The sequence below is a fragment of the Panthera onca genome, chromosome A2, assembly GCF_046562875.1.
Source record: "Panthera onca isolate mPanOnc1 chromosome A2, mPanOnc1 haplotype 2, whole genome shotgun sequence".
NCBI lineage: Eukaryota > Metazoa > Chordata > Mammalia > Carnivora > Felidae > Panthera > Panthera onca.
This window is the reverse complement of record NC_138340.1, coordinates 40,267,704-40,287,635: the sequence shown is the minus strand read 5'-3', so window position 1 is coordinate 40,287,635 and position 19,932 is coordinate 40,267,704. Positions and strand designations below refer to the sequence as shown.

The window sequence follows — 19,932 nt, the reverse complement described above, 5'->3', positions numbered from 1 at the left end:
TGTTCTTCTCATCCATTTATTCAGTACTTGTTTGAAAACCTACTATGTTCAGGCATTGACTGTTCTAGGCCTTGTTTGGAAGACACTTAACCCTGTGTCTGTAACCCCTTACAGTTCAAGAAATCAAGCCAACAAGTCAATCGACAACCACTTCAAAGAGGGGAAATTTAAGTGCTGACAATATAGTGAAATAATTTTGGAAAACGGATACTCTATTTTAAAATATAGCTAAATACTATGAACCATTTACAACAGAGCTTTTACTAATTAAAAGCAAAACCAAAACAATAAACTTACCAGTGAGAAAACCACCTCAAAGTAAGAAAAACAAGGGTATGAAACAACAATTTATAAGAGCCAATAAACACTTAATAAAATGTTCAATTTCACTTGCAGTCAAAGACACACAAACCTATGCATATATACACACAAACTAGTGAATAATTACAGTATCTGCACTTTCTCACACATGGAATGACAAATTAACACATTTTGTGAGGTTAATTTGGCAGGATCAGTAAAAATTTAGGTATGCATACACTCTGACCTATCAATTCCATTTCTATAAATCAAAAGAAAAAGCAACAATCTACATATACATTCAATGTGTGACATTCATCAACACAAGAAGGTATGTATACAGATGCTCACTACAAGCACTACCTGTAGAAGTCAATAACACCCACCACCAATGGAAATAAGGCAAATGAATTTTAACTCGCTTGTATAATAAAAAATAATGCAGTTATTTCAAATACATAGACAACTATAAATGCACTGAGACAGTGATATCAAAGCTCTTAGAAAGGAAAATACAAATAGCATGACATGATCCTACTTTTTTTTTTATGGACTACTCCTATGACACCTGAGGATCTTTTTGAAACCATGACCAAGTATCATTTTTGTTACTTAAAAGATGACCTATTATAATAGCAAAAAGGTATACTAGAAAGGACAAATCCTCAATCTGGCTGAAAAAGGCCAAAGTGCAATTTTAGCCACCATTCATAGCAAAATTTTTAAAACAGCATTTGTATGTATTCAAAGCATGAAAATAAAATTGAGAAAAACCATAAACACATTTCAATATGCCAATATATGATAATATAGACAAAAAAGCTTAAGTAAAAACTGAAAATTATTTACCACTGATTAATAAGACTTGGATCCTGCCTGATTAGGGAAAAGGATTCATAACTACTATTCTGAAACATCAAATTAAAAACAATGTAAGTTCAAAATACTTACAGTTCACGGATGAAAAATGTTTTAAAAGCAATTATGTCTTAAGTATACTTAGGTATTTAAATGATTGCTCAAATCATTTTCAGAAGTAAGTCAATCACCTATTTTATAGACTAAGAGATTATAAATATTTAGATTTATTTAATAACCTACCTATCCAGTCCATCTTAATTTGAAAGAAATAAAAATGGTATTACTAACTGAGAATCAAAAGTAAGTTAGCTTAACATTAACAATGCAGTAGTATATGTGGTATCACTTGTTTTACCTCAACTCTTATTTTTATTTTTTTTTTTAATTTTTTTTTTTTAACGTTTATTTATTTTTGAGACAGAGAGAGACAGCACGAACGGGGGAGGGGCAGAGAGAGAGGGAGACACAGAATCGGAAGCAGGCTCCAGGATCTGAGCCATCAGCCCAGAGCCCGACGCGGGGCTCGAACTCACGGACCGTGAGATCGTGACCTGAGCTGAAGTCGGACGCTTAACCGACTGAGCCACCCAGGCGCCCCACAACTCTTATTTTTAAATGGTAGCCATAACTTACTAAAATAAAAGTTACCCTAACATGTAAATACTATCTACCTATACACTATTTATAAATATCCCCAAAAAGCATTCTTACCGTAACTCAGATCAAGAATAAATCTTATGCAACATACTTCTAATATATAGGATGTGACTTTCTTTGGTATGAGCATTTAAAATATACTATTATTAAAAAAGAAATTAATGAATACAGATCAGTAATTTTCAGTACGGTACAAAAGTACAACAGGGTACAAAGTCAAAATATGTCTCCCTCCCACCCCAAACCCACAAAGGCAGTTCAAACATACAGCCGTAAATTCTACCCCCAAGGAAGCATTTTAGTGACTTATCTCAAACCAAAGCCGAAGGATGTGTTATTTTAAGCAAAACTCAAAGGCACAAAAACATAACATATAAAGAATTAACTGAATTACACTATCTTGGTGCAAATCCATGTGTTTAAATATCTGAAGGGAAAAAATGAGACTGTTTATGCTACCTAAAAATACTTACAAATCAAACTCCCTACCCCAAATATGAATTCAGTTAACATATCCACAGTTCATTAAATTTGGTATTGCCAACCCACACTCCAAACTGCTATTGCCAATGTAAATACTGAACAATTCAACTTCACAAATACTTCTTCCCTTCAAAAGGAACCCCAATACAAAGTCCTAAAAAGAAAAATATTAAAATGACACAGAATATGACATGCAGCAACATTTTTTAAAATAGTAGTTTTATTTTAGTGCAGTATATCTTTTCAATGCAATGTTTTACAAAGGGCTAAGAACAGTTATTTGTTACTTGGGAGTAAAAGGGGAACTCCAAAAAAAATTTTTTAAGTAAAAAGTTCCAAGGGGAATATGTACATAAATTGTTATTTTTCATTTTCAAAAAGGTGTCATTTATCTCAATGATATACAGGTTCTAGATAAAGTCTAATGACTTATAGTATCACATATAAAACGGAAAGCAAAAACTAACATATTTCCTCAATGTTTTCACTGTCATACCCATTTAAAGTTCAAATGCCAATGATACCCATAAAGGTAGTTCAAGTTAAACAAATTAAATACATTAAAATGCTGTAATTATTTTAAATACTTGTAAGCTAAAAATCAGTAACTACTAAATGTCACCAAAGACACAGAACTTATTTAATGGATAATCAATGAACAAAGCGTAAATAAAAATCCATAATGTTCTGCTAAAAAGTAAACCTTTAAAATAGTATTAAGTGCATACCCATTAAATCCAGTGACAATTTTCAGTATTCTTTCCTTCATTTCATCAAAGGGAATATATTCGACATTAGGGTTGGGAGGACCTCTTGGTTCAGGAGCTGAAGTTCGAAAATCATCCATCACTTTCTCCAGTTTGAAAATAAAATAGCCTTTAAATTGGGACCACTGAATCCTATAAGCAAAAAAAAAAAACAACAAAAAGAAAAACAAAACAAACAGTATCATGTAGCTTTATAACTCTTCAACACAAACCACAAACACAGAATTTATCATGACACGAATGGTAACAAAATGAAGATCTGAATAAGTAGCAGTGAGAGTATCTTTTTCAGTAACATATACCAGGACTGCATCTGATGAATTTGACTCAGAAGCTCCAAACTATTTATGTCCAATTCTCCCCACTCCTGACCCAAACGACACCCAAATCTCTAATAAAAAGCTTTAAAAAGAACTACCTCAGGCTGAAAGGCTACTGTGTGCTATGTCTCATTACTAGCATTTTAAAACAGTTTTGTTTTGACTCTACTGCTCATAACAAACCTAACCAGGGAGGTGTTACTGTCCCATCTTAAATAGGTTATTAGAAATTAGAGCAAGTTCACATTTGTAATTTTATTTATTTATTTTTTTTTTTCAATTAGCAATAATCGCGCCTCGGATAAACCTCATTGGCTACGATACTGCCACTGCGCAAAGCTCACACATTTGTAATTTTAAATAAAGAAGTCAAAATGACTACACTCTAAGCTTCTTGTCTTTTATCTATGTTAAACAGCAAAATAAACTTCAATTTCTCCTTTAACTTTCAGCTAGTATTTTCAGAATCTTATGTCTTTTAACAAAGTATATATATCACAGGTTCTATACAATATGTATCTACAAAGTAAAAATACATAATTTCTTTATGTGCTTTTAATATCTATTCATTTACTAATATAAATATATTTTTATTCCTGTCCTCTCACATTTTCCCACTAATATAAAAAAAAAAAAAAAATTGGGATGCTACCTGCCTAAATAGTCTAAATTCCAGGAGATCCAAAAATCAGGAATGTGAACCAATTCCCCACACAGAAAGTAAAACCATTAGTGGCAGCAGATCAATCTTAAGCAAAATAAGGGGGATGCTAATCTGCGATCACCTTTCCCTTCCATCCACAATCCTAAAAACCAGGACAGCTATTCTCAAAGTATAGTCGAAGAGGCCAAACTTTTTTTTGTTTTTACCGTGTTAATATTTGTCTTGGTGGTGCAAAAAGAGCAGTGGGAAAATGAAGATACTTAAGCACAAATCAAGGTAACAGTACAAAACTTGTATCTACTAGTAGTCATCATCTTCTTCACCACCAAATTCACAGTAAAACAAAAACCCTTTCACTTAATGTTTAATAAAACAAAAAAATTACTCATTTTATTAATTCTCAACCTTTGAATACACATCTTTCTAATATTCTGAGTAACAAAATGAAAAGTATACATAAAAAAACTGCTGCTGCATAGGAAAATACTACAGACACGTCAAGGAACAACAGCTGAATACTGTTGCCAGTGGAACTAGCTGCTATCATAGAAGGCCATTTTTGCTTGAAAGGACTGTCAAACAAATAAGGCTATTTCAGAACAAGAGAATGTGGTGGACATTTTCTCAAAAATGAATGACTTGAAGAGAAAGAACTAAAATATTTGTGGTCAACAATAAAATGTGAACTTCAAAACAAAAAATGAAAATTCTAGAAAATGCTTTTCAGTGTGAGCTGAGGTTTCGTATACGTTCCCAAGACATTTCAAAATCAGTCACTGTTGACGTCAACAATATTATGTGACAGCAAAAAAAAAAAAAAAAAAAAATTACACTACATCAAAATCAAAACCTTTTTGTGTCTCAAAGGACACTATCAACAAAAGTGAAAATGCAACCCACAACATGGAAGAAAATACTTGCAAATAATCTCCCCCATGAGGTATTATTACTATCCAGGAGGTAAAAACAACTCCTACAACTCAGCAGGGAAAGGGCCACAATCCAGTGAAAAAAATGGGTGAAGTATTTGAGTAGATATTTCTCCAAAAATATACCAATGACCCATAAGCACATGGAAAGATGCTCAGCATCACTAATCATTACGATAACATACATCAAAACCATGAGACAGAACTTCACATCCATTAGGGTGACTGCATTCCAAAAAAACAAAAACAAAAACAGAAAATAACAAATATCTCTGCTGAAGATGTAGAGAAACTGGAAACCTTGTGCACTGGCTGGTGGGCATGCAAAATGATGCAGCCACCGTGGCACAGGACGGTGATTTCTCAAAAAAAAAAAAAAAAAAAAAATCAAAGAGTTATTGGATGATTAGTTATTCCATTTCTGAGTAGATACCCAAAAGATGTTTGTACACCAACTCACAAAGCAGTAATACTCACAATAGCCAAAAGATAGAAACTACCATCAGTCAACAGAAGAATGGATAAACAAAATGTGGTATATATACAAACAATGGCATATTATTAGGACTTAAACTAGAAGGAAATTTTGGCACATGCTACAACTTTGATTAATCTTGAACATAATATGCTACATGAAATAAGACAGACACAAAACAACAAATTTTATGGTTTCACTTATATGAGGGATCTAAAATGAATTCAAAGAGGCAAGGAGCAGAAAGGCATTAGCCAAGAGCTGGTTCGGGAAGGGAAGGGTGAGGTGTTACTGTTACATGGGAACAGGGTGTCAGTTTGGCAAGACAAAAAAGGCTTGGACATGGATAATGAAGATGGTGGCACAAGCTCTGAATGTATTTAAAGTCACCAAATTATACACTTAAAATACTAAAATTTTTATGTATATTTTACACCAAGTGTTAGAAAATGAACAAAAGACCCAAATAGGCATTTCTCCAAAGAAGATAAATGGCCAAAAAAACATGTTAAAAGATGTTTAACATTATTATCCATTAGGGAAACACAAATCAAAACCACAAGACACTATTTCACATCCACTAAGGGGTGTATAATGAAAACAGATGGACAGTAACAAGTGTTGGGGAGGATGTAAGGAAATTGGAAATCTATACATTGTTGGAGGGAATGCAAAATGCTATAGCCACTGTGGGAAAATAGTTTGGCAGTACCTCAAAAAGTTAAACACAGAGTTAACACGTGACCTGACAATTCCATTCTATTAAATGAGTTAAATTACATGGTATATAAATGGTATTGATACTAAAAAATTTTGTTGAGGATGATTAACAAAAGCTATTTGCACGATCACCTTTCTTCCATTCCCTGGTCTATTTTGGGAAGGGGAAATCAAGGTTTAACGAGCAGAGGCAGCATATTATAATTTTTGACAGGCCTTATATTAATTTCTGATTAACATACAATTGCCAGTGGTTACTACAATTTATCTCTAAATTTCACTAGGCTCCCCAGAGGCATTCAACTAAAACACACCAAGGAAGATTACTGAAAGAGAACACTTATGCTTTTTATTTCTTAAATTAAAATTTTTTTATAGTTTTAATAAAGCCACTAAGTAATAATCTACTTTATGAATTAGGATTTCTATACACACAAGAGTTTTTTCCCCCCATCTTTCCATTAACCACTTGTCAATCCACCCAAGATTTAAAAAACAAAAACAAAAAAACCCAAAAACCCACAAACACAAACCCCAAAAAACAGCCACACACATTAACGGAAAAGATACAGCCCACACAAGCAAACTATGGGGACCTTCAAAAAGTATATTAACTTACCAGCCAAGAATAAGTCCCATAATCTAAATTTTGTAAATACTGTATTTTAAGAATTAGATCCAAGAGATGCAATTCAGAAGTTACTACACCATATAAAGATGAAAAACCACTTCTGCAGAATGTTGAAAGATGCAATTTTTTGTTTCACTACAACTACATGATTAAAAACAAAAACACGGGGCGCCTGGGTGGCTCAGTCGGTTAAGCGGCTGACTTCGGCTCAGGTCATGATCTTGCGGTATGTGGGTTCGTGCCCCGCGTCAGGCTCTGTGCTGACTGCTCAGAGCCTGGAGCCTGTTTCAGATTCTGTGTCTCCCTCTCTCTCTGACCCTCCCCCGTTCATGCTCTGTCTCTGTCTCAAAAATAAATAAACGTTAAAAAAAAATTAAAAAAACAAAAACAGAAAATGCTTCCCTGATTATTATATAATTTGACCACAAAAAACAGGCCATGATCAAATCAATTAAGAATCTGGCAACAAAAAAAATTTTTTTATTCAGAATGTACTCACTGGTTGAGTAGAAACTAGAAATGAACAACAAAAACACCTTGTTTTTCAAATGAAAATAAAATTGTTCTAAACAGATGCTCACGAAACAAACACATTTTCAACTTTAGAATCAATTCCTCCACATTAAAATTTCCAAAGAATAAAATACAATTTAATCTACTTTGCTAAGATTAACTCAAGAATTTACTGAAATTTATTACTCTTTTTAAAGTAACCTCAAAAAAAAAACAAAAAAAATAAAAAAAAAAAAATAAAAAAAAAAAAATAAAGTAACCTCATCTCCCTTCATTTTCTTTTCTTATCTTTCCATTTTTCTCTTTATGCAGTTTCTCTTCTAGAAAGGCACAACTCACATCACTAATGAAGATATCCCTCAATAAAACATCACACACTTTTTTTCTCTATAGGAACTTACAAGTCTATTCCAAAACAAACATGTTTCCCTCACAATTCTCGAGTTAAAGGTATTTTTTAGAGGCTCAAGGGCAGAAAAGCCATCTCTTATTTTCTCAGCTGGTTCCAAAACATTTTAGTGACCAGTGACCACCATCTTTTAATTTGCTGCCTCTTACAGTTCCAAATTCTATTAAGATCACTCCTACTCAGCCTCACTGGTTGCCACACAATGTGTGGGAAGCTAACACAAGACAGCACAGGAGAGGCCTATTACCTCCAAGGGATACCAAATATTACACCATTTGGAAATATCAAAAGGGAATATGGGAAGAATGAATAAAAACAAAAAAATTAAGGAGGCTGATCAATCACACAAGGTGACAGGCTTATAAAACAATCTTCAGGGGCGCCTGGGTGGCGCAGTCGGTTAAGCGTCCGACTTCAGCCAGGTCGCGATCTCGCGGTCCGTGAGTTCGAGCCCCGCGTCGGGCTCTGGGCTGATGGCTCAGAGCCTGGAGCCTGCTTCTGATTCTGTGTCTCCCTCTCTCTCTGCCCCTCCCCCGTTCATGCTCTGTCTCTCTCTGTCCCAAAAATAAATAAAAAACGTTGAAAAAAAAATTTTAAAACAATCTTCAAAAGGCAGCTATTTAAGTCAGGTGACAAAGTGTCAGAATTTTTGCATGACAGGAGAGAGCAAAACTAAGTAAATTTAATCTGAATATTCAATCACATGAGCAAAAACACATGGCAAAAATAAGAGTACATTGTGAACTGCTTACAAAAAATGACAAGATTTTTAAGAACTTTAAAATACAAATTACTAGTTCAAGAGAACCTTCCCTTTTCATCATGATTATACCATATATTATACTTCATCAATTAACTGAGCGAATAAAATACAGAAGAAAGACCAGACATAGACGCAACACAAAAGGAAACTAGGTATATGGGAAAGGACAGATTAATCAGGAAATACCCTAAGAAATTATAGGACTAGTATCAAATTTTACTAGAGTGTAAAAACAATTTTTTCTGATCAATGGTACAGTCATAAAAAATTAGAAAACAGATAGAAAATAAAATGAAAACTGCCCATAAACTGCTCATTAATCATTATTAAAGTACATTTTAGTGTATTTTTCACTAAACTTTGTTCTACTCATTTATTAAAATTTGGCATCCTTAGTTTGATATCCTTCTTTCCCTCCTTATTCACTATATAGGTATTGTCACATGATCAACAGTCTTTGAAAGGATTTTTAATCTGTATCACATATAGTTGCACTATTATTTATTTAATCACCACCATTTTAAGAAGAGTTAGGTTTGTTTCCAGCTCATTACAATGAGAAGTAATTGTGATTAACATCCTAAAGGAGGGATCTGTTTTATTACTTTAGGATAGATTACCATAAGTGGAATTACGGAGTCAAAACTTTAAAATATAAATAGCAACTTTTGATACATACTTTCAAGAGCCTCTCAGAAATGCTGTACTACTGTATAGGGCCAACAGTATATTAACACCTATTTCACTCAAATATTAAAATCTTTCAAAACTCCTGTTAATTTAATAGTAGAAAAACACTTTAATATGCACTTCATTCACTGCTAGTAAACCTGAGTATTTTAACCTACGTTCACTGTTCACAAAAACATTCTTTTGTGTTTGAACAGGTTCTCTGCAATCCTCTCATCCTGGGGTTCTCAACTTTGGCTTCAATGACACTGTGAGCCTGATCATTCTTGGTCACAGGGGAATGTCCTGTGTACTATAGGATGTTGAGCAGCATCCGTGGCCTCTACCGCTAGAAGTCAGTAGTACCCAATCCCCACTCTCAGAAGTTGTGACAACCATAAACGTCTAAAAATATTACCAAATGTTACCTAGAAGACAAAAATTGTTCCCAATCAAGAACCACTGTCCCTCCCTATCCCTTTAAAATATATTTTTCTTACTAACAGAAAAAGGAAATTACTATGTGACACTAAGTGTGAACATAACTTTCAGATTCCCATTCTGTACTGACTGCTTAAAATAATGAAAACTGTTTTTATATAAATTTTGAAGTGACACTAAAATATTTATCTAATTGTTCCTATTTTGAAATTACCCTTCAAATGTTACACATTTTGTTGCACAAACACTTATCTGAAGGTGGCATGATATGTACCTGTTCCAAAGCAATACATTTCTTTCTAACACAAACACTGAAAAGTGAATCTTTCAAATTAAGAGTACTAAATATCTCAGGTCGCCTGGGTGGCTCAGCTGAGATGTTTAAGCTTCCGACTTGACTCTCGATTTCAGCTCTGATCATGATCTCACCACGGTGAGATCAAGCCCTATGCTGAACCTGCTTGGGATTCTCTCTCTCTCTCTCTCTCTCTGCCCCTCCCCTACATGCACGTGCTCTTTCTCTCAAAATAAACATTAAGAAAAAAGAGTACTAAAAATCTCATGATAAGAGGTTAGAGTGGGAGAGAGCCAAAGCATTAGAGACTGTTAAAAACTGAGAACAAACTGAGGGTTGATGGGGGGTGGGAGGGAGGGCAGGGTGGGAGGGAGGGCAGGGTGGGTGATGGGTATTGAGGAGGGCACCTTTTGGGATGAGCACTGGGTGTTGTATGGAAACCAATTTGACAGTAAATTTCATATATTAAAAAATAAAAAAAAATTAAAAAAAAAAAAAAGAAAAAAGAAAAAAAAAATCTCATGATAGTTGTACACATCAAGGATCCAATCTGATGGAAAAGCAAGCTTCAAGAGGTAACACAAACGTTCAGGTAATACCTCAGCATGAACTTGGGTTTCTTCTTTGGCAACTTTTACATTCAATGATAAGGATTCTAACATGTCTAAAGAGTCAAGTTACTTTCCTCCACTCACCCATCTCTCCCTACCAATTAAAACAAAAAGCTGAAGAAACAGTGTATTCTGATTAACTTGATTTATGCTTAACTCTGAGCTAACCTTTAACCCCTTACTGAAAATCTTCCTAAAATTTATTACTATACAAACATGAACCCTTCACTCTCCCATAAAAACAGCTAAATCAAACAAAAATACATCTCTAACAGCACAGCTCAGGCTGAAGAAAGCCAATTCAGAACTCAGAGGGTACTGAGGTTTTCTAATAGCCCTAGCTTAATGGCTGAGGTGGATCTACTCTGCCCCTTCTAGGAGGGGGTGGTCACTCTTCTCTCCACTTTCACCACTATTGCTATCACTTTCACCACAATTCATAAATTAACAACTCCAAATTCCCATCCACAGGAAATGGTCCTTTGTTCCACTGCTACATTTGCCAGAGCCTAGGTAGGCCCTGGGCCCTTTTTTCATTCTACCAACTCATACTATACATCTAAGTCAACAACAGTTAGCCCAGAAAAAATACAACCTGATCTTCCACTAATATGACTTTAGAAAACAAGATACAATGACAATAAACAAATAAGACATCAGAAACTACTGGTTGTAGAGATTTAGTGATGGTACAACAGGATCTAAAGAAAGGAAACATGAAATGTAGGCTTAGAGCTATCTAGGAAAAGCTTCAGGACAAAGTGGGACTGTAAGCTAGACCTTAGAAGGATGGATGAGTGGAGTATGGAAAAACAAAGTGGAAAGATACAGGACCTAAAAGTAGAGGACACTTTAATGAGATCAAATTTCTCAAACTTACCATTAATGACATTTTGGGCTAGACAGTTCCAAGTTATAACAGAACTTCCTGTAGCACTCCCACCCTGAGTGATCACAACCAAAAAGGTCCCCAGACAATGCCAAATGAACCGGGGGGGGGACCTGCCCCCTCAACAAACACACTTAGTACTAATGCAATACACAATTCCTTTTTTTGAGGACTACATTGGTTCCTGAAATTTAGTAAGGCTGGAAAATGTTAACTGCAAGATCAAAGACTCACAAAATTTGAAGAATAAAATAATATGCATATATATTTTTCAATGGCAGAGACAATTTCTAAAATGCAGAGGATTCATTTAAGAAATGAATAAAATGTTCTTTAACATTAAAATCTACCTCATGAGTCACTTCCAACTGTACAGGAAAATGTGCTGTGAAGATCTGACCTTAATTTTTTTTCTCAGGTGTAGTCTTCTGCATATTGAGAAAGGTAGAGGTAAAAAACCAACAACAAATCTTTCTACCCCGACTCAGAGACAAACTCATGTGCTGCAAAACAAAGAATCAGTAATTGTTTGGGTTTTTTCTAAGAAGACTGCAATATATTCTATACAGTAAATGATTAAGGCTTTACAATTTGTTATTGAAATATAAAAATGAGGTTACACATCCACAGGTGGCAGGAGATTACTGTACATTTTAGTACACAGGTTTCATCTTGGAGAATCTTTTAAAAAATTTTTTTAATGTTTATATATTTTTGAAAGAGAGAGACAGCACGTGAACAGGGGAGGGCAGAGAGAGAGGGAGACACAGAATCCCTAAGCAGGCTCCAGGCTCTGAGGTGTCAGCACAGAGCCCGACACAGGGCTTAAACTCACAAATGGCGAGATCATGAACTGAGCTGAAGTCAGACACTTAACCGACTGAGCCACCCAGGCGCCCCTCATCTTGGGAGAATCTTGAGTTTGAAGATGAGGCTCAAACAGTCTTAAACAGTATTTGCAATAGTGGCTTTTAATTGTCTGATATGTGTCTTTTTTTGTGCTGTATCACATACAGATTATTTTTACTCATGTTTTGAAATATGCCCCAAAGTTATGTGCTACTCTAAAATTACTAATTAAATAAAAATCTAATTACTTAGCATTTTTCTATTTTCTATTTTCTACATACTCCCCAAAGGAAGAAAAAACATCATTAAAAGCACAGCATCTAGTGCAAGAACAATGTATACTCTGGTCCAAGAACTGTCTCAACGTGTGGAAAACAAACACATGACACTGAAATAGACAACCCTTCTTGAGAATGTCAACCTATATATAATGAAACCAAGAAAATAAACTGGAAGCTAGGCTGAGTTCAAATTTCAGCTCAGACTTTTCACTTCATCTAAGACAGATAATCCCTCCTTTGTTTCCCCATCTGTAAAATGGAAATTACTGTACCTACTTCACAGAACTGCTGTAAGGATTAACATTACTGTAAGTAGAGTGCTTGTTAGCAAAGTAACGCACACCTAGGAAACACTCAATGATTGTTTTTCCTCAAGAAAGTTGAACAGGGAGAGCACCTGCGAATTACAGCAGAGCCGTGCAGAGAGCTTTCCAGGTGGCATTTACTAAGAAAGAACTGGAACAGTGAGCAAGACCTCTGTTAGACTATAACAAAATGGCTGGGCTAAATCTTATGTACTACCACATAATAGATTATAACAATTTCAGGCAATCTCTCTGGCCTAAGAATATGTCTTTATTCCCTTCATCAGAGACAGGAAAAATTTTTTAACCAATATTCCTCCCTCCACCATTAACAAAACTATTTCCTTAAAGAAACTAAATAAATGAAGTGTTGCAGCTAACAGATAAGAATAGAGAATAGGAAAAAATAATCTATATGTCACCTAGCATTGTCAAACCTTAGCTATATTTTTTACAGTTCTTGATGAACTAGAAAATATTTCATATATTACATTTGCTCCAAAAATTCTGATTCCACCATGATCTCCAATCCACCAATCCTACCACTTTGATATCCTCCCCTGGATATCCTCCCCTTTGATATTCTCTTCATTACCCAGATTAAATTATAATACTCATTATAATCACCCCCTTACATACAGTTGACTCTCTAGTTCCTCTTTGCCTTCACTGTACTCACAAAATCAACTCCACTGATTAAAGGTAATCCCCACCACATGTGTGCCCGTTCATCGGTGCACAGAAAGAGGAAGACAAAAGTTATAGAAAAATGCACCACCATGCTGGTTAGACTCAAGTACACTATTAACGCTGACAGATAATATATTTCCCTAGTTTATTCACTCTCAGACCCTTATAGATAACTATTTTATATCTTCTCTCTTCAAATCCCCATCGAGTTCTTCATCATCACAGACTCTTCCTGTTTTACTTACAAAACTGAAGCAGTTAACAAAATTTCCAAAGTTCTACCACATTTAACCACCTACTATCAGGATCATATACACACACCTTGAATTCCCTCCTGTAATCACAGATGAACTATACATTCTCTCATCTATTAACTTACCAGATTCTCCATGTGTGCACCTAAAAGCATCACTCATGTAATTCCATCTTTCTCCTAACTACATTTATATCTACTTTTTAATATCTAATAATTTCCACTATACCATGGAAATATATCAGTATTTCTCCCATCTCAAAAATATCCTCTTTCCTCCACTGACCCACCTATCCCCCACATCATTTATTTGTTTTCCTTGGCAGGAAAATTCCTTAAGAGTTGTCTCCCTCTCTCTCTCAAATTCACTCCAATCAAGCTTTCAGCCGCACCACTAAAATTAATCTGATCTTAACAAAGTCATCAATGACTTCCATATTGCTAAATCTGAAGTTCAATTCTCACACTTCATCTTTAGTTGCCCTAAAAGAGTATTTCACACAGCTGATCACTGTTTCCTAATTATTTTCTTGGGTTTTCTTTTAACTCACTGGTCTTTGCTGCTCATTTTCCTTTGCAAGTTTCCCAAACTGCTTAATTCTGGAGTGATCCAAAGCTCAGACTATCTCTTCTATCTACATTTGGTGATCTGATCCAGTCTGGAGATTTTAAATACCATCTATATGCCAAAACTATACCTCCTGATCTCCACAGTCATCCATCCAAGCACCTGCTCCACATTAACATAACATTCAGCATGTCCAAAACTGAACATGCTTATCTTTCCCAAATATTGCCCCTGCCACAGCCTTTTCCATTTCAGGTGTAACGAAATTCCATCTTCTATGCTTAGGGGAAACCCTTGAGTCATTCTTGACTCCATTCTTTCTCTCATACACCACAGCCTATCTACAAGGAATCTTGTCAGTTAAACCTTCCAGATATATATATAATGAAGGTGACTAATCCTCACCACCTCCTGCTACCCAAGCTACTATCAATCTTCAATAACCTGTGCTTCTAGCTTATTTTACATAAAGTGCATTTTCAGCACAGCCGTTTGTAAAACAATCCTAACACTTAAGTCTGGTAATGTCACTTCTCTGTTCAAAACTACACAATGTCTTCCAATTTCAGTCACAGTAATGGCCGAAGTCCTTACAATGGTCCACACTGCCTTACATAAGCTAACTCCAATCCCCTTTACGTCTCTGACCTCCTCTCTCTGGTCAGTCTACTCCAGTAGCCTCCTTATTAGTCTGTGAAAAGGCAGGACACACTCTTAAGGACTTGTGCACTGGAAGATTCCTCTCCCTGGAATGCTCTTCTTCTATGAGGCTTATTTTGACCACTGCATTTAAAATTACAAGTACCTCTTGGGGCGCCTGGGTGGCTCAGTTGGTTGAGTGTCCGACTTCAGCTCAGGTCATGATCTCACTGTTTTATGAGTTCAAGCCCCACATCAGGCTCTGTGCTGACAGCTCAAGAGCCTGGAGCCTGCTTCCAATTCTGTGTCTGTCTCTCTCCCCCTCACACTGCCTCTTACTCTCAAAAATAAATAAACGTTAAAAAAATAAATAAAATTACAAGTACCTCTTGACCCTTAACCCTCATTTCCCTTACTCTTCTTATTCTTCCATTGCCCTTACAATCACATAACATGCAATTTACTACATGTACTATGTGCCCACATATTTCTTCACCTAAATATATATCACAACTACCAGAAATATGTTTGACAAATAGTTCAGTGCTCAGTAATTATTTGGTGAATATCCTGAAGCATGCTTTGGTGGGAATAATGCAACCCAACTACAGTATGGAAAAAATCAGGAAAATACCACTTTCCAAACAGATTTGGAAGCACTATATGTGCAACTGTTTTTCAAAAGGAGTACATATTCATATGTGAACTGCAATATATAATAAAAACACACAACCACCAATGTCAGACACTGGTCTAAGCACTTTGGACATATTAATTCAATCCTTACAACCACCCTATGAGTTAGGCAGTATTATTTCATCAATCTTATCATCAGCAGGCAACTAAGAAACAAAGACGTTTAATAACCGGCCCATGGTTGCACAACTAGTAAGTGACAGAGCCAGGATTTTAACCTAGGCATTTGGCTTCAAAATCCATACTCCTAGAAAGTCAGGACATCTAGTTACAGGCAAAGAAGAAAAAAAGAAAAAAGAGAAGAAAAGAAAGAACGTAAGAAAGGCAATGCAAATATGCACCTGTATGCTACTGTGCAGTAGGAAAAGATACAAAAAAGAAAGTCTAGATGCCTCATAGAATTCACAATCTAAGCAAAAAAGACAGCAAAACATCGCTTCTCGGCCTTTTGGCTAAGATCAAGTGTAAAAAAGACAGCAAAACAAAATCTACATGCAATAATGATGGAAGCAATCACAAAGTACTGGAAGTGGGCTAAAGACTTATCTACCTGGAGTAAAGTTTTCCAGACTTAGTACAGATCTTAAAAAGATGAGCACAAAGGAAAAGAGACTGTTCCAGGGAGAGGCAATAGTAAGCAAAGTCACTGAGATGAGACAGCATGATCCACCAGAGAACTGTAAGTAGTTTAGCAAAGCAGAAAAAAACAAAGGGAGCAAATTGGGGAATATCACGCTAAGCAGAGACACAATCATATGCATCTTAAAACATAATAAAGATCTTAAATTTTAACTTAAGCAAGGAGGAGGGTGCATAAAAATTTTAAGCAGGGAAATAACATGTTATTTACATTGTAGCACGCCCATGGCTAGTAGCATAGATTAGACACTAAACAGGGCAAGCAAAACTGCATTTTAAGAAACCATTTAGAAAAGCCTATACAGAAACTCAGGCAAGATGAGAATGATGGATAATGTCTACAGAACCATAACCCAATGTTTGAGAATCTCCCATGTCCATTCCCACTAACACTGCCCTATTTCAAGCTCTCGTTTCCTCTATCTTAAAGTCCAGTAACTCACCTGAATTAGACACTAGTTTCCCCAAGGCAAAGCTCTGCTTTCTCTCTCTTCTGCTAAAAAAAAAAAACCTTCAATAATTTCTAAGGTCTCTCTAAATGCAAAATTCTATGTATCGGCAAGATACTCTGATTTGTCCCAAATATACCTTCATAACCATTCACTTTTTCCTATCCCTTTGCTTATTGTTCCCTCTAGCGGAATTGAGCTTAACTGCCTCTGGTATCAAAGTTTTCCCTAATCCTCAGAAATCAACTTGTTACTCTACTTCTCTCAAAGCATTTTTATTACTCCCTTAAAGCAACTATTTACGTTCTGCCCCAGACCATTTTTCCCCCTTAAGAGGTACTAAGAAGCTAAGCATCATGCAAGAGAATTTATCTTTGGGGAGGGAACTGTCTTTTGTTATGAGAACATTCTGATAAGAACTTAAGCAAAAGCTATCCTTCAAATTGTAAGCATTTCAACAATTCAGAGATCCTGGTAAGGACAATGAATTTCTCATAATAAAAGAACAGGAGTTGTTTCCCCCAAGTCACAGTTATAATCTCCTACCAGTTTTAAGGTAATAATTTTAATACTTTACCTGTATAATGAACTGGGGATACTGTATATGCACATATGCTGATTATAGCATACACCAATTGAGTTGGTTCCCCAGCCACTTTCTAGGAAAGGGATGTAATACACAAAGATGGGCCTCCAAGAACCAACTGTTTCCCTGTCCATGTTACCTGCCTCCTCCTCTAAAAAAGAAATGGATTAATCCTGGGTTAGACCAACTGGACATTTTCCTCCAGAAATGTGAAATATGGCGAGAACACACAATGGAAGTTATTGGACTAAATCACCCGTTTGGCAGGAATCCGAAGGAGAGATCCAGCAACTTCTATGGTTGAGGCCCCCAAGGTACCCCATCGTCCTATCCTTGGCTTGGTAGTTTAACTCTCCCTGTGATTCTAAATTCTAGCTACCTCAGTATCTTTCCAAAAAATCTTTCTCTTCCTTTCTCACTTTATTTTGGGCTTAAGAGAACCAAAATCAGTTGGTCCTGCTTGCAAGCAAGATAGTTTTAAATGAATCTGATGCTTTCAAACAGCTATTTTTCTTCTGAGGACTACATCCTTAATGCTCTATCTTTAAGTAGAAATCTGAGCTGAGAAAAAAGTCTCCTCGGTATTTTCAAACTACAACTTAAAAGTTTACTTCTTATGGTGTAATATTTAAAATGCTATGACACTAAAAAATTAATTCAAGTCTAAGGGGACGTCCCCAAATGAACCATTTGATCATTCAATCTAGCAGCCTACCCATGGTATTCAAGCAATTTGGGTTTTAGTTTTGTTCTCTGCATGTAACCCTCCAGAATGTCAAAGATCCTGTATGTTTTTATATACACTGACCACCTCTGTATGACAGATTACTGCCAATAAAGTAACTTTATTGCTATTTGCTTCTTTATTTGCACCTTATCCCTTGATTATGGTTTGAATTTTATCTTTTCCAATATAAATATCCAGTGTTCAAAATACGTAAGGTTCCTGCATCAGCCCTAAAAACATGATTCTCCTAGATCAGAAATTATAGCTGAATTCATAAATGAATTCATATTTATGAATTTATTAAGTATGAAGAAGGTTGTACATTTCAGCCAATCGTATCTATGATGTTTTTTTCTTTTGAAGGGAAGTATAAAAAGGTTAATTGCTTAAAGTCAACAAAATTATCAACTGAATTAAGCTGAAACTTTCTGAGAAATAAAAATATTCAAACTGAGTATTAGAAAGCAAAGTTGATCCTAGCAGTATTTTTAAAGGGCTATTCATGAATAATATGAATTTAATTCCTTAGAAAACAAAGGTTTACGTTCAAGTATGCTTCAGTTTTTCCTGGTGAATTTTCTCTTTTAAAGCTACTACTAAATTCTCACTTCCGTTTTGCATTTTACTGAAATGAATAGAAAAATTCAACACATCTTGGGGCACAGAAATGGAAGGAACTGTCACTTCTTTCTTTTATGAATAACTGCACTGTTCAAATTGCTTTAAAAGGGTATCCTACTTTTATAATAAAAACAATACATTTTAAATACCCAGCCACATTTCTTAACACTCCATGCCTAACATCAGTAAGAAAATCAGTTATTTTAAAAATTAGTCCATTTAGAAAACTTCATCCCATCAACATGATTCTGTAAAGTTTTGTACTGTTCAACTATAAATTTTTAGAAAGTAAAATCTCTTAACATTTACAAATAAGGGTATGATTTTATTCACAAATCCTCATAACTTAAAGAACTTTTGAAAACTACCAACTAAATATAAAAGCAATATAAACTTATGTTTCTTGTAACTTTTTATAACTTGAAATATGCCAATAATTAAATCAATCTTATACTGAATACTCAGACTCAACTTTGCTTTTCAAGAATGAATGATTCTTCCAAACTGTACGAGCTATCCAATATACTTAAATATGTGCTTTTCCTAAAACTTCAAAAAGGTAATAACAGGACTATATTCACCAAATCTAAGTCAGGATCAACTGTAAGATTCCCCATTATTTTAAGAATTCAACACCACTACTGGTGTTTGAAAGGCATTCAATTTCAGAGATATTAAAATATGGAAAAAAACATATCAATGAAGAAAATTCATTGAAATTTTATTCTTAAAATGTTTATTTGGGTAGCAAAGAAAATCTAAGGTTAAACCTTTATTTTAATAAAATTTGTAATTATGTCAAAATTTTGAGAAATATATGGAATTGATATATACGTAGCAGAAAAAAGCAGAAATTTAAAGCAATTTCAATTTTACTCCCATGTAATCTAACAAAGTTCTACTGCACCTCATACATTATGAGGCTAGTATCTCTGGAAACTAAAACCTTTCCCTCCCTACCCAAAATTTAAATACAGAAATGTACGACAAAAATTATTATGGATTAACCTCTTCAATACCTAATTAGTCTTAGGCTCATAGCATAGGTTAATTCAGGAATCAAATGACAAAAATTACTAACTTAAGTAACTACATTTAAAGTTTCCACCTGTCCTAACTTTAAAAATGAAGTTAACGTACTTGATACACGGGAATGCTGATAAAAGCAACAAGCAAAGTATCATATAAATATAATACTTTACTGCCAAAATAATAAACATAAGCAACTGTGG

At 35.0% G+C, this 19,932-nt stretch overlaps 1 protein-coding gene and 1 non-coding gene across 2 annotated transcripts in view; both read right to left on the bottom strand.

Moving 5' to 3' along the window:
- Positions 1 to 19,932, bottom strand: part of PPP4R2 (protein phosphatase 4 regulatory subunit 2) — a 53,833-nt gene that overhangs the window by 14,937 nt on the left and 18,964 nt on the right. The window contains exon 3 of the mRNA XM_060631565.3: positions 3,030 to 3,200. Coding sequence (XP_060487548.1) covers positions 3,030 to 3,200 — 171 coding nt within the window. The remainder of the gene's footprint in view (positions 1 to 3,029; positions 3,201 to 19,932) is intronic.
- Positions 3,594 to 3,729, bottom strand: LOC132680021 (U4 spliceosomal RNA). The gene has a single exon (XR_013554402.1). It is a non-coding gene; the product is annotated as a U4 spliceosomal RNA (small nuclear RNA).